Here is a 22837-nt window from a genome sequence, read left to right as displayed (position 1 = left end):
ATTTTAATATGCCGTAAATTGTTGGTGCAGCAATTTGATTTGATTTAATTTGCACATAAATTGATTTAACAAAATTAAGAAACATTAAATCACAATTCTCTGGTGTGGAGCACAATGTGCCAATTTTAGGAAGTAAAATCTTTACAGGCTTTGATCCAACGGTGATCAAATAAATATTAATATTCTTCTCAAACAAAAGAATGTTGGCTTGATTTTAATTTATGTTCCCTCTCATCCTTGTATAAATGTTGTGTGGTAGATTCTATTTTTATCTAAATGTATTGAGAGAAACACCTTGTTTCGTTTATATTATACAGTGGTTCCAACTTAACGAGAGAGAGATGGGTATCAGTTTAGCATGATAGCTTGGACTAGAAATTTTGTTTAACTTCCACTGGTTTCCACTTTGTATGACTTCATAAAAGATACATATTTGTACCAAATGAGGAAAATTGTTTATTTGTTCTCTGCATATTATTTTATACCAAGAACTTGCTGGGTTATTATGCCCTCCTGTTATCCATAAATGTGATGTCAATCAAAGAAGATAAATTATTCTATCAAAGGCAACTTTATGGTTGTGCCTGCTCATACTTGAATGTCCACATAATTGCTTATTGTTTTGCTGTCAGAACAAAATTTCACGATGAATTATATCCCCTATTCCTGGAAATTAAATCTAGTTATCCATCTGCTACTTAGTCTAAGATGAACCAAACCAATTTGGAAAGAAAATTTGCCTTTTTAAATTTTATGCTTGCAAACTGAAGTGTTGCTTTCACTACGTAGATCTTTATTTTATCCGTCCTCCTAGAACATCATTTTGGTTGTTGAGATCTGTAGGCACTGATCTGACGTATCAGTAACCTGAATTTCAGATTTCTCCACTGGAGATCAAAGGTGAACAAAATTTAATCTGTTAGAGCCTGGATTAGAGTTAGTGAAATAAGTGTTTGTAAAGGGACAGACAGCAGATTATATGGTAACAAACAAATTTCCAGGGTGGTGAGTTGCCTCCCTGGCGCAAGGTCCGGAATTTCCCTGAGTAGCTGGGCACATTCTCTGAGCACGTTGGCACAAATGACATAGGTGGAAAAGGGATGAGGTCCTACGTGTGCAAGATTTAAAGAGCAGGATCTCGAGGATAGTGTTAATCTCCAATTATTTCCGGTGCCACATTTCTTGCGAGGGTACAAATAGAAAGATAGGACAGATGAATATGTGGCTCAGGAGATATTGCAGGGGGCACGGTTTCAAATTTTTGGCCAATTGGATCTCTTCAGGTGACCTGTACAGGAGGGATGGGTTACACCTAAACTGGAGGGGGAACCAATATCCTTGCACGGGAGTCCAGTAGGGCTATGCGGGAGGGTTTAAATCAGGGTGAAAGGGGAAGTGGGAACCAGAATACAAGGACAGAAAATGGATGGACTGATGGGAAGGTAGAGGTCAGGACCAGGAAGTCTCAAAGGAAGGACAGGCAGGGAGAAGTTACGAAATATCATGAAACTGAAAGGCTGAAATGTGTTCAATTCAACACAAGAGTATCATGTATAAAGCAGATAAACAGAGCCTTGGGTTATGATGTTGTGGCCATTACTGATACTTGGTTGCGAGAGGGACACTACGGCAGCTCTATGTTCCATGGTTTTGATGTTTCAGTCATGATAGAGAGGGAGATAAAAGAGGTGGAGAACATTATTAGGTAAGAGCTCAGAAGAGTAAATTGGGAGCAATTGTAGTTGGGTAATTCCACTTCTGAAGTGGGAGTTATTTAAAGACCAGTTGTTCAAAATTCAGGACCAGCATGTTCCAGTAAGGAGGAGAGATAAGGATGGCAAGGTAAGGAAACCTTGAATGACCTATGAGGTAGTAAACTTGGTCAGAAAGAGAAAGGAAGCCTATGTAAGGCTTAAGAAGATGAAATCGGACAAGGCCTTTTGTATGTACAGGGTAATAAAAGAGTGAATCTGTGTTTGAAGTCAGAGAATGTAGGTGAGAAATAAAATAAGCATTTTACATCTATATTCCCAAAGGAGACAGGGAGGACATTGACATCTGTGTGGAAATTACCTATTCACAAGGACAGTTTGAGATCAAGAAGGAGTTGGTGTTGGACTTCTTGAAGGGCATAAAAGTGAATACATCCCTAGAGTTTGATGGGATCTATCCCAGGTTCTTAAGAGAACCAAAATTGGAGATTACAGGGGCCTTGACAAAGACTTTTACAACTTCACTGGCCACAGATGAGGTCCTGGAAGATGGATGAGAAGCCATTGCTGTTCTTTTGTTTAAGAATGGAATAGAGAGAATGCGGGAAATTGTAGGCTGGTGAGTGAAGCCATCAGTGGTGGGGAACCTATTCGAGAGGAGATAGAATCTACTCTATTTGGACGGGACTGGGCTAATTAGGAACAGTCAGCATGGCATTATACATGGCAGGTCATATTTTACTAATATGAATTGAGTTGTTTTTGAGAGGGTGATGAAAGTGATTGGTGAGGATAGGGTGGTGTATGTTGCCTACATGGATTTTAGTAAAGCATTTGATGAAATTCCCCCTTGGTGGGCTGATCCAGAAGATTAAGATTCAGGGATTTGCGATGACTTGGTCCTCCGGATGCAGAACTAGTTTATTCCTAGAAAGCAGAGGGTTGTGGTGGAAGGGCATTATTCTCGCTGGAGGTCTGTGACCAGTGGAGTTCTGCAGGGATCTGTGCTGGGATGCTCCTTGTTCCTTTGTGCACAACCTTGCCTTTTTAGCCTATGTCATCCTACAAGTACATAGTTGCATACTTTGCACGAGAACTGGTGTGTAACTGTGCCAGTCTTGATATTTTTCATGGCTGTAGTTCACTCATGCTCACTTCCACGCTACATGCAGAATGCTATTAAAAGCTATCTCTTAAATTATGCAGTGTTAATATCTAAACAGATGGCTATGAATGGAAAATCAAGTGATGATCTTCCTTAACCATCACAACTGTCTTGATCTCCCACCACTGTTTTGGTATCTAGCAGGAGAAAAGCAGAAGGTGGCAAGGTGGTATAGATTTTGAGGGAACTTTGGGTGGGGACTAAATGGTGTACATTTACACTGCAGATTCAAAATATCGGGACTATAAGGAGTGGTCAGATGAGGTATAAAGATATCATCTATTTGCACAACATCCATAATGGATGCCTCATTAATGGCAAACACCGTCTCCTCTATGGGGATAAAATCATGCTCCCACGCGAGAAATGTCTGCCGTTGGTGTCCTATGACTTGTGGTGATATGCAGTATGGTTGACATGATGACATTGTGCAAGTTGATGGATAAGGTTGTGGGCGATTGATGGATAAGGTTGTATGGATGATTTGACCTGTAAGTGGATGGGTTAAAGTAAAAAGCTGCAGATGTTATAAATCTGCAAAAGAAATGTAGGATTGTCGGAGGCTAAAGACATAGTGGGAATGGGGCAGGTGATTAAAGTGACAGGCAATCCTGAACCTCCAGTCACCTGTTGCAGATTGAAAGAAGGTGTTCTACAAAGCAATCTCGCAACCTGAATTTTAGTTTCTCCACTGTAGAGACGACCACATCAATGTTTACCAAATGTAATACAGTAAATTGGAAATAGTGCAAGTGAATCGGTGTTTTACTTGGAAGCACAATTTGCATCCTTAGTTGTGGGAAAGGAAGAGATACAAGGGCAAGTATTAGTTTTCCATGGTTGCATGTGGAAGTGCTATGAGAAGTGGAGTAGTAGATAGAGATGGAAGTGTCGACGAGGGATTTGAGGAGGAAATTGTTCCTTTGGAATCTTGTAAGACTGGGGAAATAAGAATTGAAGGTTTGCTACTTCCACATCATTATATCACTGTCTGAGTAGGTGTTTTTCATATTGCTATTCATTAGTTAAAGCTTTAGATAGCCAGGCAGAATCAAACTTGACATTTTATATATCTAGTCATTGCATTTTGTTCACTGAACTTTCTTTTCTGCACTTTTTTTTACAACTTTTGTTATGAATGATTTTTGTTCCAATCGTTATGCTATGAAATTAGAAGTTATAATAGCTCCCACAGTTCATTGATTGCAGTTAACGCCATAATCAAGTTAACAGTGTAATTTTTGGCTGGATTTTACTCAGATTAGCCATGATCCTATTTGAAAGGTGGAACAAACTTGAGGGATTGAATGGCAAATGTGCTCCTCATTTAAATTTTCCTTTTGAGTTCGATAACAACACCATAGCTGTTTTCATGGGATCACAAGGTAGAGATGTGGGAAATATTAACTTGCAGTTTTGACCAGATATTCATGTCCTTGTGTATTTTTTAAAATATTGGATTTGATAATGGATGAATTGTTACAAAGGCAGAAAATGCTGGAAACAGTCTGTAGTTTAGGCAGCATCTGTGGAAATTTAATCAATTGTTAGTCATTTCACACTAACTTGCAAATACGGAACAATGATTATGATAATCTTCATATAGTTTTATCAGTAAAACAAGCATTCAGAAAATAATGGTAAATACCATGCAATGCAGTATCAATGAGTAATTTTACTTCACAATTTAGCTTCTCCTTCTTATGAAGTAGTGTTGCGTTGGCACTAAATACAAAGTGGTATTTTTACACTGTTCCAAGAAATTCATGAATTATACTTACTGAATACTTTGATATTATTCTAATTGTATCAATGTTTTGTACATAAAAATATAGGTTTTTATATGTCCTGTATTCTTCAACTGCACTAGTTTTATAGGTGGCTTTTTTTAAAGTAAAAGATGTTGCTTGATAGCTTAAATAAAGATTATTTCCAGCTTTTATATGAGTAAAAGAGAAATTCCCTTGATTAGAATATATAAGGTCTTATAACTTATTAGATCCTACCCTAATTGGATATTTTGTATGTTTTCTTTGAAAACAATAACACCTTCTCTAACCCCTTAGCTTAAAAAAGAACAAAATCTCCCTTCATCTCCATCATTTCTTTTTAAGTCCTTAAATATTCAACCATATCTACAAGCCACACTCTTCTCTTGAACCTCAATGTTTGAATCTTCCCATTCATGTTTCTGCTTTTTGTACAGTTCTAAATTAGCATTTATTACAAATAACAATCTATGTGAATGACAAATACCCCACCCACAGCTCTTTTTCTATATATATTTTTCTCCTTCTTCCCTCAATCTAACATTGTCCAGTTGGTTGAAAATCACGTTGGCCTGATTCAAATTCTTCTCCAAACAGCCATAACAAGACAATCAAAGGAAAAGGATTGCTTTCCATTCTTGCACTGTATCCTCGAGTGTCTCCCTGGTCTCTATATTCCCCGTCTGGTCTTAAATTTTATTTGTGCAGTCCCACTGGGACATCACAAAATATAGCACTATTTCCCACATGCAGATATAATACCTTACTGCTTGAGACCCTTTCCAATGCCTCTCATTAAACATGAAAGTCTAATTTCCATTACTGAATAAGCTGAAAGTTATTCCAATTTAAACATAAAAAATGCCAAAAAACATCAGTTCTTGCCTTGAAACTCTTCTGCCTAGGCATTAAGTCCTTTCTTCCTCCTGGCTGAGGCAACACTAGATTGTTAGCAATATTTGTTGATATATTTGTGGAAGGTAATGTTTTGACTATTACGCGTGCCATCACTAAGACCGCATCATCAGTCGACTTTACCCTGCAGGTACCTACGCCTTGTGATGATCAAGGTGGAATTATGCCAAGACTTAACTCTCCTTATATGCCATTCCCCTGATCTTTGAAACATGTATTCACTTTCTCTTTAATTACCTTGAAATCTTGTCTCCATAAAATCATTGTCCATTCTGCTAAGCTCTATGGAATATTGGTCCAGCTTTTTGTTAATCGGCGCATGATAGGTCATGCCTTTCATCCCAGGAATCTCTTTTGATATGATTACTGATTGTATTGCCTCCTTGTCACCTTCCCCCTCGGCTAACAATGAACCATTCTACATTTCCTTATCGTCAGTTTTGATCTGTTGTTTTCACATGTTACCCCTCCATTACCCATCTATACTTCCTCTTCCCTGAATCTCAGTCTGAAGAAGGGTCACCCATTCCTTCTCTCCAGAGATGCTGCTTGTCCAGCTGAGTTACTCCAGCATTTTGTGTCTGTCTCTTTTGGAATGCCTTGTTTAAATAAGGGGACTAAAACTGTGTCCTCGTAGTGTAACTTCACAAACCCTGCCTTATACAATTGTAACAATACTTCCTTATTTATCAATTCAAAACTTACCCATGGCAGTAATGCCCAATATGCCATTTGCCTTCCTAACATATTGCTACATTTGCCTGCTTTTTTTGTGATTCATGGACACCTAGATTCCTCTGTAATTCACTCATTTGATATTTTCTTCCTTTTAGTTAATACTTTGCCTTATGATTCATTTTACCAAAGTGCATGATCTCATACTTTCCTAAATTAAACTTCATTTGTCAGGTTTTTGCCACTTGGACAAGCTATCTGTGTACTTTTGCAGAGTCTGAATATCCTCATCACAACATACTCTCGCATTTCATACACTTGGCAAATTTGTATACTTTATACTCTGGCCCCTTCTCCAGGTCATTAACATAAATAATAAACATTGAAAGTCAAGAATTGATACTTGATGGCTGCCCTCTTGTTAAATCCTTCCAACCTGAAAAATGCCATACTCTTGATCCTCACTGCAGTAATTACAACAATAATTCATGATTAACAGGTGTCTCTTTATACAATTCTCACTTCTGCCTCCAACTTCCACCATAGCTCTGTAGTCTCATCCAACTATCCACATTATATTGTGAGATAGCTTAATTTCCGAATTCTTGCACTCCCTTTATTTTAATCACTTCACCATTTCATCTGACAAAACCCTATGCTCTGAGATTTGTTTGTTAAACCTCTTCCCTCTGCCTCTCTTTCATCCATTAAGATTCTCTTTATAAAATAGCTTTTTGACCAAGCTTTAAATCATCTTTACTAATCTCTCTCTTGTGTGCTCTGGTATCAGATCTTGTTTAGTAATGCTTCTATGAAAAGCCTTCAAGTATTGTATTGCATTTAAGGCACAATACAAACACGTTGTTATTATTTCCAGCTTTTGGACTTATTTGATAGTGAGGATCCACGTGAGCGTGATTTTTTGAAAACGGTTCTGCATCGTATTTATGGAAAATTCCTTGGACTACGAGCATTCATCAGGAAACAGATCAATAACATTTTTCTACGGTAATCTATAGTATATGATTTGCTTTATGTTGATTAAAATAAATTATACCTGTATGGCAAAGAAATAACTGTAAGTTGTTACAAAGATCATAAACAACTAGGTAGATCAATAGACCACAATTTTTCTATACACTTCGACACCCACCACTGGATCATGCTGTGCACCTGACCACTGGGAGATGCAATGCCAACTTTCACCACCTCCTCAGTCTCTCTCAGGTCAGAACCACCAAAGTTGCGACCATCCCGACTGGAATTACCGACTTTCACCGCCAGGCTGGCCTGCCGATGTTGGCCCGCACCACTTCCCCAGCTGCTTTGAGGCTGGACCTACTGCCATCATTGCCAGTCCACACAGCTTCCTCGGCCACTTCTAGGCCATGCCTGCCACCGCCGACCTGCACTCAGGCTGCCCGCAGGCCACGACCAATGACTCTGCCAATCCTCGCCTCTCTCCTGTCTGTCAGGCCAGAGGCATTAACGCCTGGATTCCAGACCCAGTTCCAGACTGAGAGTCAGCAGAAGGATCTCAACCTGAAACCACCTATCCATGTTCTCCAGAAAAGCTGTCTGACCTGCTGAGTTACTCCAGGACTTTGTCATTTTGTGTTTTAACAAGCATCTGCAGATTTTTGTTTCTGCTACATATACAATGATACTCTATTACTCAGTATTTCCCTTAATCAGTTATAACGGACAATTGACAATATTGGCCACCCCCCCCCCGGCCTGCCCCTATGGTTCATTATAACGAGGGCTTACATTTTTTTTAAGACTCTTACCCATCAAAGCAATCAAAAAGATAGTGAAATGTTTCACAAACCCATGTTTGTAAAAGTGTTCCCTAGCCTTGGTTTTAGCACACTAAGTGATATGTTCAATGAAACTGCTTATTGAAGAATGTTTGCTAACTGGGGTGGAACTGAATTAGATGAAGAAGGGTCTCGACCCGAAATGTCACCCATTCCTTCTCTCCAGAGATGCTGCCTGTCCCGCTGAGTTACTCCAGCTTTTCGTATCTGTCTTAGATGAATTTTAACATCCACTGTTTAACATATCACATAGATCGGAAGTTAAAATCAAATAGCTCTGTGTTCTTCTCCATATTCTGAAGCAGTTAAAATTTCTGCCTGGTGTACAAGGCAGTCAATATGAATGTCTCATTGAATAAACCCATCTGGAAAAAAACTCCGATCTTAAAAAATGAGTTTTAAAGTTAATATTATAAGTCAAGGAAGAACCAGACATTTCCTAAAACGTTCCCAATTATTGTTACCAGCTCATATTTTGGACATCTTTTTTACCAGCAATTTGCATTACAAAGGTTTGCTCATAACTCCTGCAGATTACACTAGAATTAAAAATATATCACAATATCTTTGAAGTTATGCAGTCTTAGTCGAGTGAGTAGGATAACATGATCTTGCTTGAGGATTCGTGAAAGGACAATATTTCATGCCCTTTTGTTACAAAGCAGTTCATGTTCTGAAATCCATGTGAAAAGGTACGTGATAACTTCTATCATCATTTTTCACACAGATTCTAGATCATGGGCTGCTTTGTAACAGAAGTGCATTAAGGATTGATATTTGATGCAGAGAAAGATAAAAGGTCGAGGGGAATTCATTGTGGATGGGTATGGTAAGGAATCAGCAGAATGCTAAATGCACTCCTGTTAGATTAATCCACACTTGGTTACAAACCTACAGTTACAGTTTTGATATCCTTGTGTAAATAAGGATTTTGATGAATGGAAATAATTCAGAGAAACTTTACTAGACTACTACCTGAAACGGAAAGGTTTTCTTAAGAGGAAAAGTTGAACAGGCTGGAACGTGAATGGAACATAAAATTCTGAGAGATCCTGACATATAGAGAGGTTGTTTCCTTATGTGGGAGAATCTAGAACGAATGGTTGTGTTTTTCAAAGCAAAGGCCACACATTTAAGGCTGATGAGGTGGCCCCATCTATAGGGTTGTGAGCCTTTGGCAATAAATTGTTAGAAGCCACAATTTGGAATATTTTTATGGCAGGGTTAGATGGATTTTTGATGAGCAAGGAGGTTACTGCAGGTGGACATTGACACCGAGTTGAGATATAATCAATTCAACTGCCATCCTATTGATTGATGAAACAGGCTTGAGGGGCAGAGTGCCATACTCGTGCTAATGCATGCTAACACAAAGGAAAAAAATTACACATCAGTAGAATTAATAAGCATTACTTACATAGTTATGTTGCTTCAGCCTCTTCTCATATTTCAAATCTCTTTTTTAATTGCCTACATTGACAGCCATGTTAAAGTTACTTTGTTACTGATGATACTGAACAAATTGCTAATCAAAATCTATGTTAAACATTGTTCATTTGGAAGAGCCGAACGTAAATAACAACAAATAATCTAATGATAATCTAATGTTAAAATACTAAATAAAAATGTTATGTTATATATTCAATTGTATTTTCTTTGGATGATGTAAATTTATGTTGCCTAAAAATAATTTCTACAGGTTTATATATGAAACTGATCACTTTAATGGAGTTGCAGAACTGCTGGAGATATTGGGAAGGTGAGATGTACTGTTTTGTAACAGATTGCTAATTTACCTCTTGAGAATACAGGTGGTCCAGGAAAGATTGCCTGTGATCTGTTCTAGACCTAGCCTGACTTGCTGAGTTTTCCTAGCATTTTCTGTTTTGTTTAGATGATCATTTAAAAAAAAAAATTTGAACTGTTTTAACGTTTTGCCATAAGCAAAGGTTAATGAATAATCTTTCAGTTGAGTGGGTTTAATGTGCCTTCAATAATGGAATTTTATAGTAGGTTTGAAAGTGAATTATTTCAACCTGCAACCAGGATCTTAAGGAAAGCAAACTAGGAAAATAAGGGATGTTGGAGCATACATTAAAAGGTACAACAATGGAAAACTTACTGGAACTGTAGTTTACAATAAATGTAAACCCCTACAAGTGGTTAGCTGCAGCTATTTAAAGGGGTTAAAGATAATGTTAGATCATAGGGGGAAAAAAATGTTTCCAAAAAAGTTAGTAAAACTGAGGATTGAGTAAATTCATATTTTGGGAAAGGAGAACTGAGACATTGTTAAAGCAATGGAATATAGAATAGATGAGCAATCTGATGGGAAACTTTTAAAAATGATTGTAAATGGTTCTATATAGAAGGAAGTGAGAAGAGGGAATAGACTGTCAGTCCCTTCAAGCCTTCCCGACTAGTCTATGCTGGCCTCAACTCATCTTCTGTACTGTTTCTCCATACTCCTCTCTTCCTCGATCTATCAAATATATATCCACCTGCATTTTAGAAATATTTACCTATCCAGCTTCCCCCATCCACTGCGAGAAAAAAATTCTATGCATATGTAAAAAGGAAAAGGTTAGCAGCCTGAAGAGGAGAGACCATATTGAGGAATAAGGAAATGGCATTTAAAATTCTTTTAACAAGACGGAAGAGATAAAAAATGTCCAAGAAATAATTATGAACAGCCAGTCAAGTATGAATAAAATGATGAAAGAAATTAGCATTAGTTTAATTGAAATCTAATAAATCTCTGATGGTGTTGATATCCTGCAGTCTAGGGTTTGAAGGATATGATAATAGAAATTGGAATTTTAGAAAGTGGCAACGATAGGTTTTTGGAATATTTTAAATAAAATTGATGATAACTAATTTAAAAATAACTGTTTAAGAGAGGAAGGAGAGAGAAATCTGTAGACCAATTAGTGGGAAAATGTTGGAATCTATTATTTCTGCAAGTGATAACAGGACACAAATTCAGATTACTTTGTCATTTCCACCAAAGTTCGCTGAAATTCCTTTTTCATATGAAGCTCATTGCATACACATTATGCATGTCAATGTTAGTAGTTACAACAATAAAAAAAAATTGCAAAACAGCAGAATGCAGTAAAGATTGTAGCACAACTGAACTAGTACAACAAAATACTAAAGTGGAATAACAGAAAAACCAAGTGAGGTAAAGTTAAGTGTAAGAGTACATGGCAGCACCACTGGAAACAGGGTGTGAAAGAGGTGGTTGGATAAATGTGGGACAGAAGCTATTCTTTAGTCAGGACAATTAACTTTTAAGCTCCTGCATCTTCTCGCAGAAGATAGAAAGAAAAGGGAATGATGGCCAGAATGACAGATATCCTGGACGATACTTTCAGTATGCCTGATGCAATAGACAGTGAAGATGTACTGGATGAAAGAAAGTGACGAGCCTGTGCAGTGCATATTCAGGCGGTCAGGAGCAGCACAGTTGCCGTACTAGGCTGAGTGAGATGCATCCTTCTTGACATCAATGTGAAAGGACCAGGTTAGGTTCCTGGTGATATGGATGCCAAGAAACTTGTAACTATCAACCATTTTACAGCAGCAACATCATTGATGAGGACAGGCATGTCTTCACACACCCCCTTAACCCTACCCCTATTGAATGCTACTACCAGACAACTACCACATGACCCCTCCACATACTTTACATTGCCATAGATCCATAAATAATCATGAATGTGTATAATTTTGTAATGATTATATGACAGAAAAAAATCAATGCCATTGTTTGGTCCCTGCACAAATTGTTCTCCAACCCCTAACTCTATCTTATTCCCCAGCAATGTATTTAACCCCAAAATGTTCTTTCAACCAAATATTCGCTTCATTTCAAGACCCCCCCTATTTCTATCTCTTATTGTCATAACTGTGCCCATGTTCACTTCAATACACCAGTGATCAGAGTCTGAAGAAGGGACCTAACCCAAAATGTCATCTACCCATGTTCTCCAAAGATGCTGCCTGGCCTGCTGAGTTTTGGGTCACGAACTTTCTTCAGAATTATAGTAATGATTTTTCTCATCCTTATTTTCAAATCCCTCCAATGCTTTGCACTTCCATCCTCCAGCCCAAAACCTCTTGACAATATAACATCAGCCAGGACAGCAGGTCTGAAGTTCCTGTATTAAATCTCTCCTCATCTCTACTACTTTTTTCCCTTAAGGCACACGTTTTTACCCAAGTCTTTGATCAAGCTGTCTACAGTCTCATTATGAGGTTCTGTACATAATCAGAAAATATTTTTGTATTAATTGTAAAATGTATTTGCGCTAAAATAATGTGATTCATTATGTTGCAATTGTTTTTCCATATTAACAAATTAATTTCAATATTTCTTTTTCAGTATTATTAATGGATTTGCACTGCCACTGAAAGCAGAACATAAACAATTTCTTATGAAGGTTCTTATTCCTCTTCACACTGCTAAAGGTTTAGCTCTATTTCACGCACAGGTATTTTATGATTTATAATTTATGTTGTAATATTCCAAAATCTATTCTGCAGGCCCATTTTGCTGTGGTTTCTTCTGTTCACTCTACTTTTCTGTTGTTAAAGTATTGCAGAGATTTAAATGATTTCTAAGGCAGTTCTGACGCATCTATTCATGATATTTGCATTGGTCGGAAATGAGCATTTATTTCCAAATGCATTTATTGAGTCACCTATTTGTGAGGCACTGGCAAGCCAGTGTTTCACAAATCCATGACTTTGGAATTTTATGTCCAAATTTACTGATGTGTTTTTAGTAAGATGACTAGAATGACAATTTTATTGTTCGTAGTGGCATTTGAGCCTTTTATTTGATGTGAAAGATGGTGCTAGGCTGATAAACTATACTGTGGAAACATTCTTGCTAGATTTCGACAACAATCCCCTGGCTAAAAGCTGGCATTCACTTGGCTAAGTACCAACAAGTTATGCAGGAATACCATTCTTGCTGAATGCTCCCAGCTGGCAAAATAGTTAGTGCCATTTAGCATGTTTTGCTTAGATTCTGCAGCACTTGCACTGGTAGATCTGCCTAGGCCACGTTAGAATTTAAACCTGAACAAAGTTTATAAAATTATATAGAGCAGTGGACATAGGATAGACAGTTAGATTTGGACTGGCGCAGCAGTAGAGTTGCTGCCTTACAACGCCAGAGACCTGGGTTCCATCCTGACTATGGGTGCTGTCTGTATGGAGTTAGTACGTTCTTCCTGTGACCGCGTGGATTTTCTCTGGGTGCTCTGGCTCTCCCCCACACTCCAAAGATGTAAAGGCTTGTAATTTAATTAGCTTTGGTAAAGAAGTTGTTTCCGCTTTCTACCTCTCGCAGGGGGTAGGGATTCAGGTTTCTAGATCACTGGAATCTCTTCTGGGGCAGGGGTGACCTGTACAAAAGGGATGGGTTGCATCTTAATTGGAAGGGGACCAACATTCTGGCAGGCAGGTTTGCTACACGGGTGGGTTTAAACTAGAAAGTTGGGGGGGGGGGGGGGGGAATGGAGTCAACAACGTGGACACGTATCCATGCAGCTAATGGGAAAGAGAGTTTAGGAAAGGTCATGTTTAAGCTAACAGGGCAGGGGGTGAGACCCTATGCAAGGAGACAGAGGACCATAAAAGGAAGGCAGAAGCAAAAGGTAGAAGGGAGATAAGAAAAACTAACCTGAAAGCATTATGCCTTAATGCGAGGAGCATTCGACATAAGGTGGATGAGTTGAATGTGCAGTTAGTAGTTAGGGGATATGATATAGTTGGAATTACAGAGACATGGCTCCAGGGTGACCAAGGCTGGGAGCTAAACATGCAGGGGTAGTCGATATTCAGGAAGGATAGACAGAAAGGAAGAGGATGTGGGGAGGCATTACTGGTTAAAGAGGAGATTAATTCAATAGCAAGGAGAGACATTAGCTTGGATGCTGTAGAATTGGTATGGGTAGAACTGCGAAATAGCCAAGGGCAGAAAACGCTTGTTGAAGTTGTATACAGACAACCAAGCAGCAGTAGGGAGGTTGGGGATAGCATCAAACATGAAATTAGGGATGCGTGTAGCAAAGGTACAGCGGTTATCATGGGTGACTTTAATCGACATATAGATTGGGCCAACCAAATTGGTAACAGTCCTTAGGAGGAGGATTTCCTGGAATGTATATGGGATGGGTTTTTAAACCAATATGTAGATGAACCGGCTAGAGGGCAGGCCATCCTACCTAGCCTGGGTATTGTGTAATGAGGAAGGATTAGTTAGCGATCTTTTAGTGCAAGGACCCTTGGGCAACCGTGAACATAATATGGTGGAATTCTGCATTAGGATGGAGAGTGACATGGTTAGTTCAGAGACTAGGGTCCTGAACTTGAATAAAGGAGACTTTGAAGGTATGAGATAGGAATTGGCTAGGATAGACTGGCAAATTATACTTAAAGGGTTCACAGTGGAGATGCAATGGTGAAGATTTAAAGACTGCATGGATGAAGTCCAGAAATTGTTCATCCCTGTCTGGCGAAAAAATAAAACTGGGAAGGCGGCTCAACCGTGGCTACGAGGGAAGTCAAGGATAGTGTTAAAGCCAAGGAAGAGGCATATAAATTGGCCAGAAGAAGCAGCAAACCGGACTGGGAGAAATTTAGAACAACAGACAAAGGGGTTAATTAAGAGGGGGAAAAAAGAGCATGAAAGAAAGCTTGCTGGGAATATAAAAACTGACTGTAAATGTTTCTATAAGTATGTAAAAATGAAAAGATTAGTGAGGATGAATATAGGTCCCTTACAGTCAGAGACACGTGAATTTATAATGGGGAAACTAGGAAATGGCAGAACAGTTAAACGAGTACTTTGATTCTGTCTTCACTGAGGAAGACACAAACAATCTCCCAGAAATACTAGGGGACCAAGGATTTAGTGGGAGGGAGGAACTGAAAGGAATCCACATTAGTCAGAAAATAGCGTTAGGTAAACTGTTGGGACTGAAGGTAGATAAATCCCCAGGGCCTGATGGTCTGCATCTCAGAATACTCAAGGAGGAGACCCTAGAAATCATGGATGCATTGGTGATCATTTTCCAATGTTCTCTCGACTCTGGATCAGTTCCTGTGGCCTGGAGGATAGCCAATGTAACTCCACTTTTTAAGGAAGGAGGGAGAGCGAAAACAGGGAATTATAGACCAGTTAGCCTTACATCGGTAGTGGGGAAGATGCTGGTCGATTATTAAAGATGTTATAGCAGCGCATTTGGAAAGCAGTGACGGGATCGGTCAAAGTCAGCATGGATTTATGAAGAGGAAATCATGCTTGACTAATCTTTTGGAATTTTTTGAGGATGTAACAAGTAGAATGTTTAATGGAGAGCCCTCATCCTTCTAAATTCCAGACACCATCTGCCTTCCTGTTCTTGCCACCAAAGTGGATAACCTCACATTATCCACATTATACTGCATGTGCCATGCTTCCGCCCACTCACCCAACCTATCCAAGTTACCCTGCAGCCTCACAGCATCCTCCTCGCAGCTCACACTGCCACCCAGCTTTGTGTTATCCGCAAACTTAGAGATGTTTCATTTAATTCCCTTGTCTAAATTGTTAATATTTTGCTGGCAATGAGCCTGTTTCTAAAGCATTTCCTTACATTTATTTCTAACACGAGTCTGAAGCTGGGGTTGTGACTTATTGGATTTGTCTTGTTATTATTTTATCTCTATTGTTTCTCTTCTTAAAACCTCTTTATGAAGAGGTGATTAAAAAAATATGAATTACCTTTACAAACTAATTGCTAGTTTTTGCTTCAGTATTATAAACAAGCTATTTAAAAAAAATTAAAATTAATGAACTGTGAAATCCTCCAAGGAATACTTAGATATAATTATGTTATGCAGGTATGTTTAACTAATTAATTTTAAATAGCTGCTTATTGTTTAAATTTATTTCAGCAGCTCGTGTGGTTTATGCAATAAATCATGCCTTGGGAGCCAAACACATTATCACAGAAATGTAAAGAAAAGGTCATTGAATCTGCCACGTAAATGCCTTGTGAAATCTGCTAATGTATATGAGTTGTAAAGTGATTCTTGGGAGTTCTTATTAAAATGACAATGGGCACATCTGAAAATTTGTATTTTAGTAACTTGAAAGGTGCTGTTTCAAACATGTAATTATTGAAATGATTCCACTGAGGTTTATTTTAGTTATTATGAACAAACTCAATACAAATTTTGTGCCAGTGGAATGAATTAAATTGTTTAAAGAGATTCAATCTCGCTTATTTTGTCATTGAATCAGCAAAATAAAACTGTCCTTAACTGCTGCTGAATAGACCATGGTTGGTATGGGGTCTCAAAAAGACGATTATGAACATATTATGGATGGACCAGGTTTTGTTGTCGAAGTAGCAATGAGACCGTGTTCACCATTATCAGTATGTAAATCAAAACTAATTTTTCAATTCTCAATATGCAGATCAGGACTTTGTTGTTCAAATGGCCCTCAGTAGTGACAATGGTATCCCATGGTGAAACATTGCACTGAAATACATTTAATGTAATGAAGTAAATTTAATGTGCCTGTAATGCTGCAGCGAGGAAAAATGTAATTGGTCTGATTTTCCTGCATATGACAATTAAACATTCTTGACTCTTGTGTAGTTGTTGCTCCTGTGCCATTACATACCGACTACACCTGTCAGAAAATGTTTTGGATGTCATAGTCATACAGTGTGGAAACACTGTTTCTACAACAATTGTCTGTGCCATTGTCGGTAAATATTTAATGACATTTTGTCTTAATATTTGTTAAACAATTTACTAAACTATGATAACTAACAATTGTTTAAAAATAATATTTACAAATGTGTCAAGTTGTGCCTTTAGATTTTAATGATTGTCAGTTTTTTCTTTGTTCCTTTTCGACCTCCCATTATAGACAATAGACAATAGACAATAGGTGCAGGAGGAGGCCATTCGGCCCTTCGAGCCAGCACCGCCATTCAATGTGATCATGGCTGATCATTCTCAATCAGTACCCCGTTCCTGCTTTCTCCCCATACCCCCTGACTCCGCTATCCTTAAGAGCTCTATCTAGCTCTCTCTTGAATGTATTCAGAGAATTGGCCTCCACTGCCCTCTGAGGCAGAGAATTCCACAGATTCACAACTCTCTGACTAAAAAAGTTTTTCCTCATCTCTGTTCTAAATGGCCTACCCCTTATTCTTAAACTGTGGCCCCTGGTTCTGGACTCCCCCAACATTGGGAACATGTTTCCTGCCTCTAACATGTCCAACCCCTTAATAATCTTATACGTTTCGATAAGATCCCCTCTCATCCTTCTAAATTCCAGTGTATACAATCCCAGTCGCTCCAGTCTTTCAACATATGACAGTCCCGCCATTCCGGGAATTAACCTAGTAAACCTACGCTGCACGCCCTCAATAGCAAGAATATCCTTCCTCAAATTTGGAGACCAAAACTGCACACAGTACTCCAGGTGCGGTCTCACTAGGGCCCTGTACAACTGCAGAAGGACCTCTTTGCACCTATACTCAACTCCTCTTGTTATGAATGCCAACATTCCATTGGCTTTCTTCACTGCCTGCTGTACCTGCATGCTTCCTTTCAGTGACTGATGCACTAAGACACCCAGATCACGTTGTACGTCTCCTTTTCCTAACTTGACACCATTCAAACTATAATCTGCCTTCCTATTCTTACCACCAAAGTGGATAACCTCACACTTATCCACATTAAACTGCATCTGCCATGCATCCGCCCACTCACACAACCTGTCCAAGTCACCCTGCAACCTCATAGCATCTTCCTCACAGTTCACACTGCCACCTAGCTTTGTATCATCGGCAAATTTGCTAATGGCACTTTTAATCCCTTCATCCAAGTCATTGATGTATATTGTAAATAGCTGCGGTCCCAACACCGAGCCTTGCGGTACCCCACTAGTCACTGCCTGCCATTCTGAAAGGGACCCACATTTGCCTTGACTATTTTTTTCCTCTTCACATACCTAAAAAAGCTTTTACTATCCTCCTTTATATTATTGGCTAGTTTACCCTCGTACCTCATCTTTTCTCCCCGTATTGCCTTTTTAGTTATCTTCTGTTGCTCTTTAAAAGAGTCCCAATCCTCTGGCTTCCCACTCTTCTTTGCTATGTTATACTTCTTCCCTTTTATTTTTATGTTGTCCTTGACTTCCCTTGTCAGCCACGGGTGCCTCTTACTCCCCTTAGAATCTTTCCTCCTCTTTGGGATAAATTGATCCTGCAACTTCTGCATTATTCCCAGGAATACCTGCCATTGCTGTTCCACAGTCTTCCCTGCTAGGGCCTCCTTCCAGTCAATTTTGGCCAACTCCTGCCTCATGCCTCTGTAATCCCCTTTGCTATACTGTAATACTGACACCTCCGATTTTCCCTTCTCCCTCTCCATTTGTAGAGTAAAACTTATCATATTGTGGTCACTGCCTCCTAATGGCTCATTTACCTCGAGTCCCCTTATCAGGTCAGGTTCATTACATAACACTAAATCCAGAATTGCCTTCTCCCTGGTAGGCTCCAGTACAAGCTGTTCTAAGAATCCATCTCGGAGGCACTCCACAAACTCTCTTTCCTGGGGTCCATTACCAACCTGATTTTCCCAGTCTACCTGCATGTTGAAATCTCCCATGACCACCGTAGCGTTACATTTGTGACATGCCAATTTTAGCTCCTGATTCAACTTGCACCCTATGTCGAGGCTACTGTTTGGGGGCCTGTAGATGACTCCCATTAGGGTCTTTTTACCCTTACAATTCCTCATCTCTATCCATACTGATTCTACATCTCCTGATTCTATGTCACTCCTTGCAAGGGAGTGAATATCATTCCTTACCAACAGAGCTACCCCGCCCCCTCTCCCCACCTGCCTGTTTTTTCTGTACATTGTGTACCCCTGAATATTCAGCTCCCAGCCCTGGTCCTCTTGTAGCCATGTCTCAGTGATTCCCACATCATACTTGCCAATGTCTAACTGAGCCTCAAGCTCATCCACTTTATTTCTTATACTTCGCGCATTTAAATACAACACTTTAACTTCGGTATTTACCTCCCCTCTCACACCGGTCACAATTGGCCCTGACCTTACTCTCATATCCCTTCTAGAACTTCCCTTCCCATTCATACGAGAGTCCTTTACAGTTTCTCCTGTATTCGCTTCCCCTTTAACTCCATCTCCATATTCCCAATTTGTCAACCCCTCCCCCCCACTACTTAGTTTAAAGCCACGCTTGTAGCACTAGCAAACCTGCCTGCCAGAATGTTGGTCCCCCTGCTGTTAAGGTGTAACCCGTCCCTTTTGTACAGGTCACCCCTACCCCAGAAGAGATCCCAGTGGTCCAGAAATCTAAATCCCTGCTCCCTGCACCAGCCCCTCAGCCATACATTCATATTCCCGATCTCTCTGTTCCTGCCTTCACCAGCACGAGGTACAGGCAGCAGTCCAGAGATAACCACCCTCGACGTCCTACTTCTCAGTCTTCTTCCTAACTCCCTAAACTCACGCTGCAGTGTCTCCTTCCTCTTCCTCCCGACGTCGTTTGTGCCCACATGTACAACTACTTCCGGTTGATCACCTTCCCTCGCTAGGATGTTCTGAAGCCGCACCGTGATGTCTTGAACCCTGGCACCAGGGAGGCAACAAACCATCCTCGACTCCCGCCTGTCGCCACAGAATCTACTGTCCGTACCTCGGACAATGGAGTCACCGACTACTATGGCTCTTCCTGACTTCGGTCGTTCTTTCCATACCTTTGTTTTTCTTTCTGCGTCTAAATATTCTGAATGATATTTTCTTCAAACTGATATAGCAAATGCCTGTGTCACAGATTTCAGATCACCAATAGAGGGTGCTGTATCATTTTTTACACTTGTTTACGTTAGGTTGCAAAGGAAATTAGAAGCAGAACAAGAGCATTCAGCTCTTTCTTTAAATCAATCATTCATTCAAATAAAGACTTAACCTTTTAATGGGTTTTATTAACTGGATTTCCTCTGTGTTACATGCGTTTGGATTTTCTGTCCCAGCCTGCCACACTGTGTTTGTCAATTTGTCAAATCTCTTGATGAGCCGACCATGAGACATTTTCAAAAACCTTAATAAAATCCATGTTGGTGACATCTACTGCTCTACCCTCATCAATCACCTTTATCACCTCCTCCAAAAAACTCGGTCAAGTTGCTAAGGCATGACCTGCCACATTCACTGTACCTCAGTATACGTGACAATAAATTAAACTCAAAATCTCAAGTCAAGTCAAGTTTATTTGTCACATGCACAAACACGATGTGCAGTGAAATGAAAGTGGCAATGCCTGCGGATTGTGCACAAAAATGAATTACAGTTACAGCATATAAATAAAGTTAATACAGTTAATACAGAGAAGACAAAATTTAGTCCCTGGAGTTATAAAAGTTAACAGTCCTGATGGCCTGTGGGAAGAAACTCCGTCATGCTGATTGTCCCCTTCTCTTCCGAAGGCCAGTAAATCCTCTCCTATAGCTTCTCTACCACTGGTGTGAGGCTCACCAACCTATAATTTCCTGGATTGTCTCCATTTCCCATCTTAAACAAAGGAACAACACTGTTCTCTGCTAAACAATGTAAGATACAGCGTTTGGTATTTTTAAGCCTGCAGAAACGATAATATACATATTGGTATCAAAAAGAACTTTATAGTTTGAAAATCCTATGTGAAAAATAACTTAGTTATTGCAAGTCTGAAGCTCTTTAATCCTGAACCCCCTTTCCCTCCATTGACACAATGACCTTCATAAGACTAATTTCTATAACATGAGCTTCCTTAGGAATCATTTATCTCATTGTAGCAGAACAACCTGTACGTTTAAAAAAATTAATTAAATAAAATCATTGTCTCTTTGACTGTTTTCATATCTGCATTTACACGTATTGTGACACGTATTAAAATATATTAATCAATGTAGAATATTGACAAATTACTGGTTATATTTGTGGAGGCATCATGGACTGTCATTTCAGTGCCACTGTTCAGCTTGTGTGTGGGTAAGGCCAGTTATGACTTCCACCACTCCAATGGCATTACAAAACATGTCTAGTGTATTGTAAATCAGTTAAATCATTATTTAGCCTTTTTTTTGTAATTATCTTTGCAGCATAAAATTTAAAATTTCTGCTTTTTTTCTGTTTTATATGATACACAGAAGGGTAATTATGCTAATATCCAAGAACAACTTTGTTTCTATTATGAATGTAAATTAATAATTGTGTCCATAAGGTTGTAATTAATAATCAATTGTTATCTTTTGTTTCTTTTCTAGTTGGCATATTGTGTCGTACAGTTTTTGGAAAAAGATGCAACTCTTACAGAACCAGTAAGTTTTATCAATTCACATTTTTAGAAGTAATTCTGTTTTTGAACTTTGTGATCAAAATAATGGGCATGTTTTTAGTTAGTTGTGAGGAGTTGGCATGAGCAAAATGTAAACATTCTGATTTCTGTTGCTATTTGAACTTCATTTACATGGTATTTGAAAATGATTTAATTATAATTTTGTGAATCTTAGTTTTTAAATTGCTTTAGAAGTGTTTGGAGAATGAATAGGAAAAACAAAACCTATTTAAATACTTATGATTATATTAAGTTCACATTGCTGATGGAGTAATTGAATGAAAATCCATCAATTGAATGAAAATACATAAATTAAAGTCTTGCAAAATTGGAACTTGCTTCTTTCAACTTAAATTGTCTTGGCTTCAAAGGAATCTTTAATCCATTTCTTTATCCGGCTTTGTGTCTTATTTTGAAAATAGGTTTTTGTAGTAATTAGTCTTTGTCAAATATTTGTTAGGTTAATTGGCTGGGTAAATGTTAAAATAAAAAAAATTGTCCCTAGTGTGTGTAGGATAGTGTTAATAGTGTTAGTGTGCGGGGATCGCTGGGCGGCGCGGACTTGGTGGGCCGAAAAGGCCTGTTTCCGCGCTGTATATATATGATATGATATGATATGATAGTGTTCTCTTTTTGATTGTACTCCAAAAATACTATGACCAACAGGTTTGTAAATTAAGTAATTGGTTCTTGGTACTTTCTGGAAAAGAAAAATAAGCAACAAAATATCAGTGTTACTGGATTTCAAGTGAACGTTTAATCAGGTGCCTGAATCTCCCAATGTAAACTCCCAATGGCAGTTTTAGACAGCTTTCTGGACAGCATTCTAACTACCAAAAAGGAATGTAATTTTATTCTTGGATACTGTGTGAAATGGAAATGTGACTTGAAAAGGATAGATTTTTTTTTAAAGGTTTAAAGGAATTTTCTCAAGCAAATATTTCTTACCTAAACAAGTCATGGGGTTGCTCTAACATCACCAATTCTAGAGCAAGTACATTCTGATTTGAACCATGGGATTGTCTTTGTTATAGCTGTTAGCTGTAACACATCAAGAATTTGGAGCACACCAGGCATATAAGGACAGTGTTCATGTACCATTACTTTTCACTTCATTATTATTGGCAGAGGTTTTTCCTTCTCATGATTTGTTTGATAATAGGCTCCAGAGCAGCTGAGAAACAGATTCTTACTATCTGATATGATTGGACTTCAATTGCAAATACATTTTTACTTAAGGCTCTGAATCTCATTTTGAACAAAATGCCTTAATCTGCATGCTTTTTGCAAACACTCTGTTACAACTGTCCAATAGCTAAAATCCTGGAGTAACAGGAAGAATAATGTTTCTC

General features: G+C 38.7%; 1 protein-coding gene across 2 annotated transcripts in view; it reads left to right on the top strand.

Moving 5' to 3' along the window:
* ppp2r5a (protein phosphatase 2, regulatory subunit B', alpha isoform) overlaps positions 1 to 22837 on the top strand; it is a 103068-nt gene that overhangs the window by 57683 nt on the left and 22548 nt on the right. For both annotated transcript variants that reach the window (XM_078404776.1, XM_078404775.1), the window contains 4 exons: positions 7114 to 7244; positions 9756 to 9815; positions 12444 to 12552; positions 21415 to 21468. In XM_078404776.1, coding sequence (XP_078260902.1) covers positions 7114 to 7244; positions 9756 to 9815; positions 12444 to 12552; positions 21415 to 21468 — 354 coding nt within the window. The remainder of the gene's footprint in view (positions 1 to 7113; positions 7245 to 9755; positions 9816 to 12443; positions 12553 to 21414; positions 21469 to 22837) is intronic.

This window comes from Rhinoraja longicauda, chromosome 9 (assembly GCF_053455715.1).
Source record: "Rhinoraja longicauda isolate Sanriku21f chromosome 9, sRhiLon1.1, whole genome shotgun sequence".
NCBI classification, from domain to species: Eukaryota; Metazoa; Chordata; class Chondrichthyes; order Rajiformes; family Arhynchobatidae; genus Rhinoraja; species Rhinoraja longicauda.
Note: the sequence above shows the minus strand (reverse complement) of the source record. Positions and strands in the feature narration are given on the sequence as shown.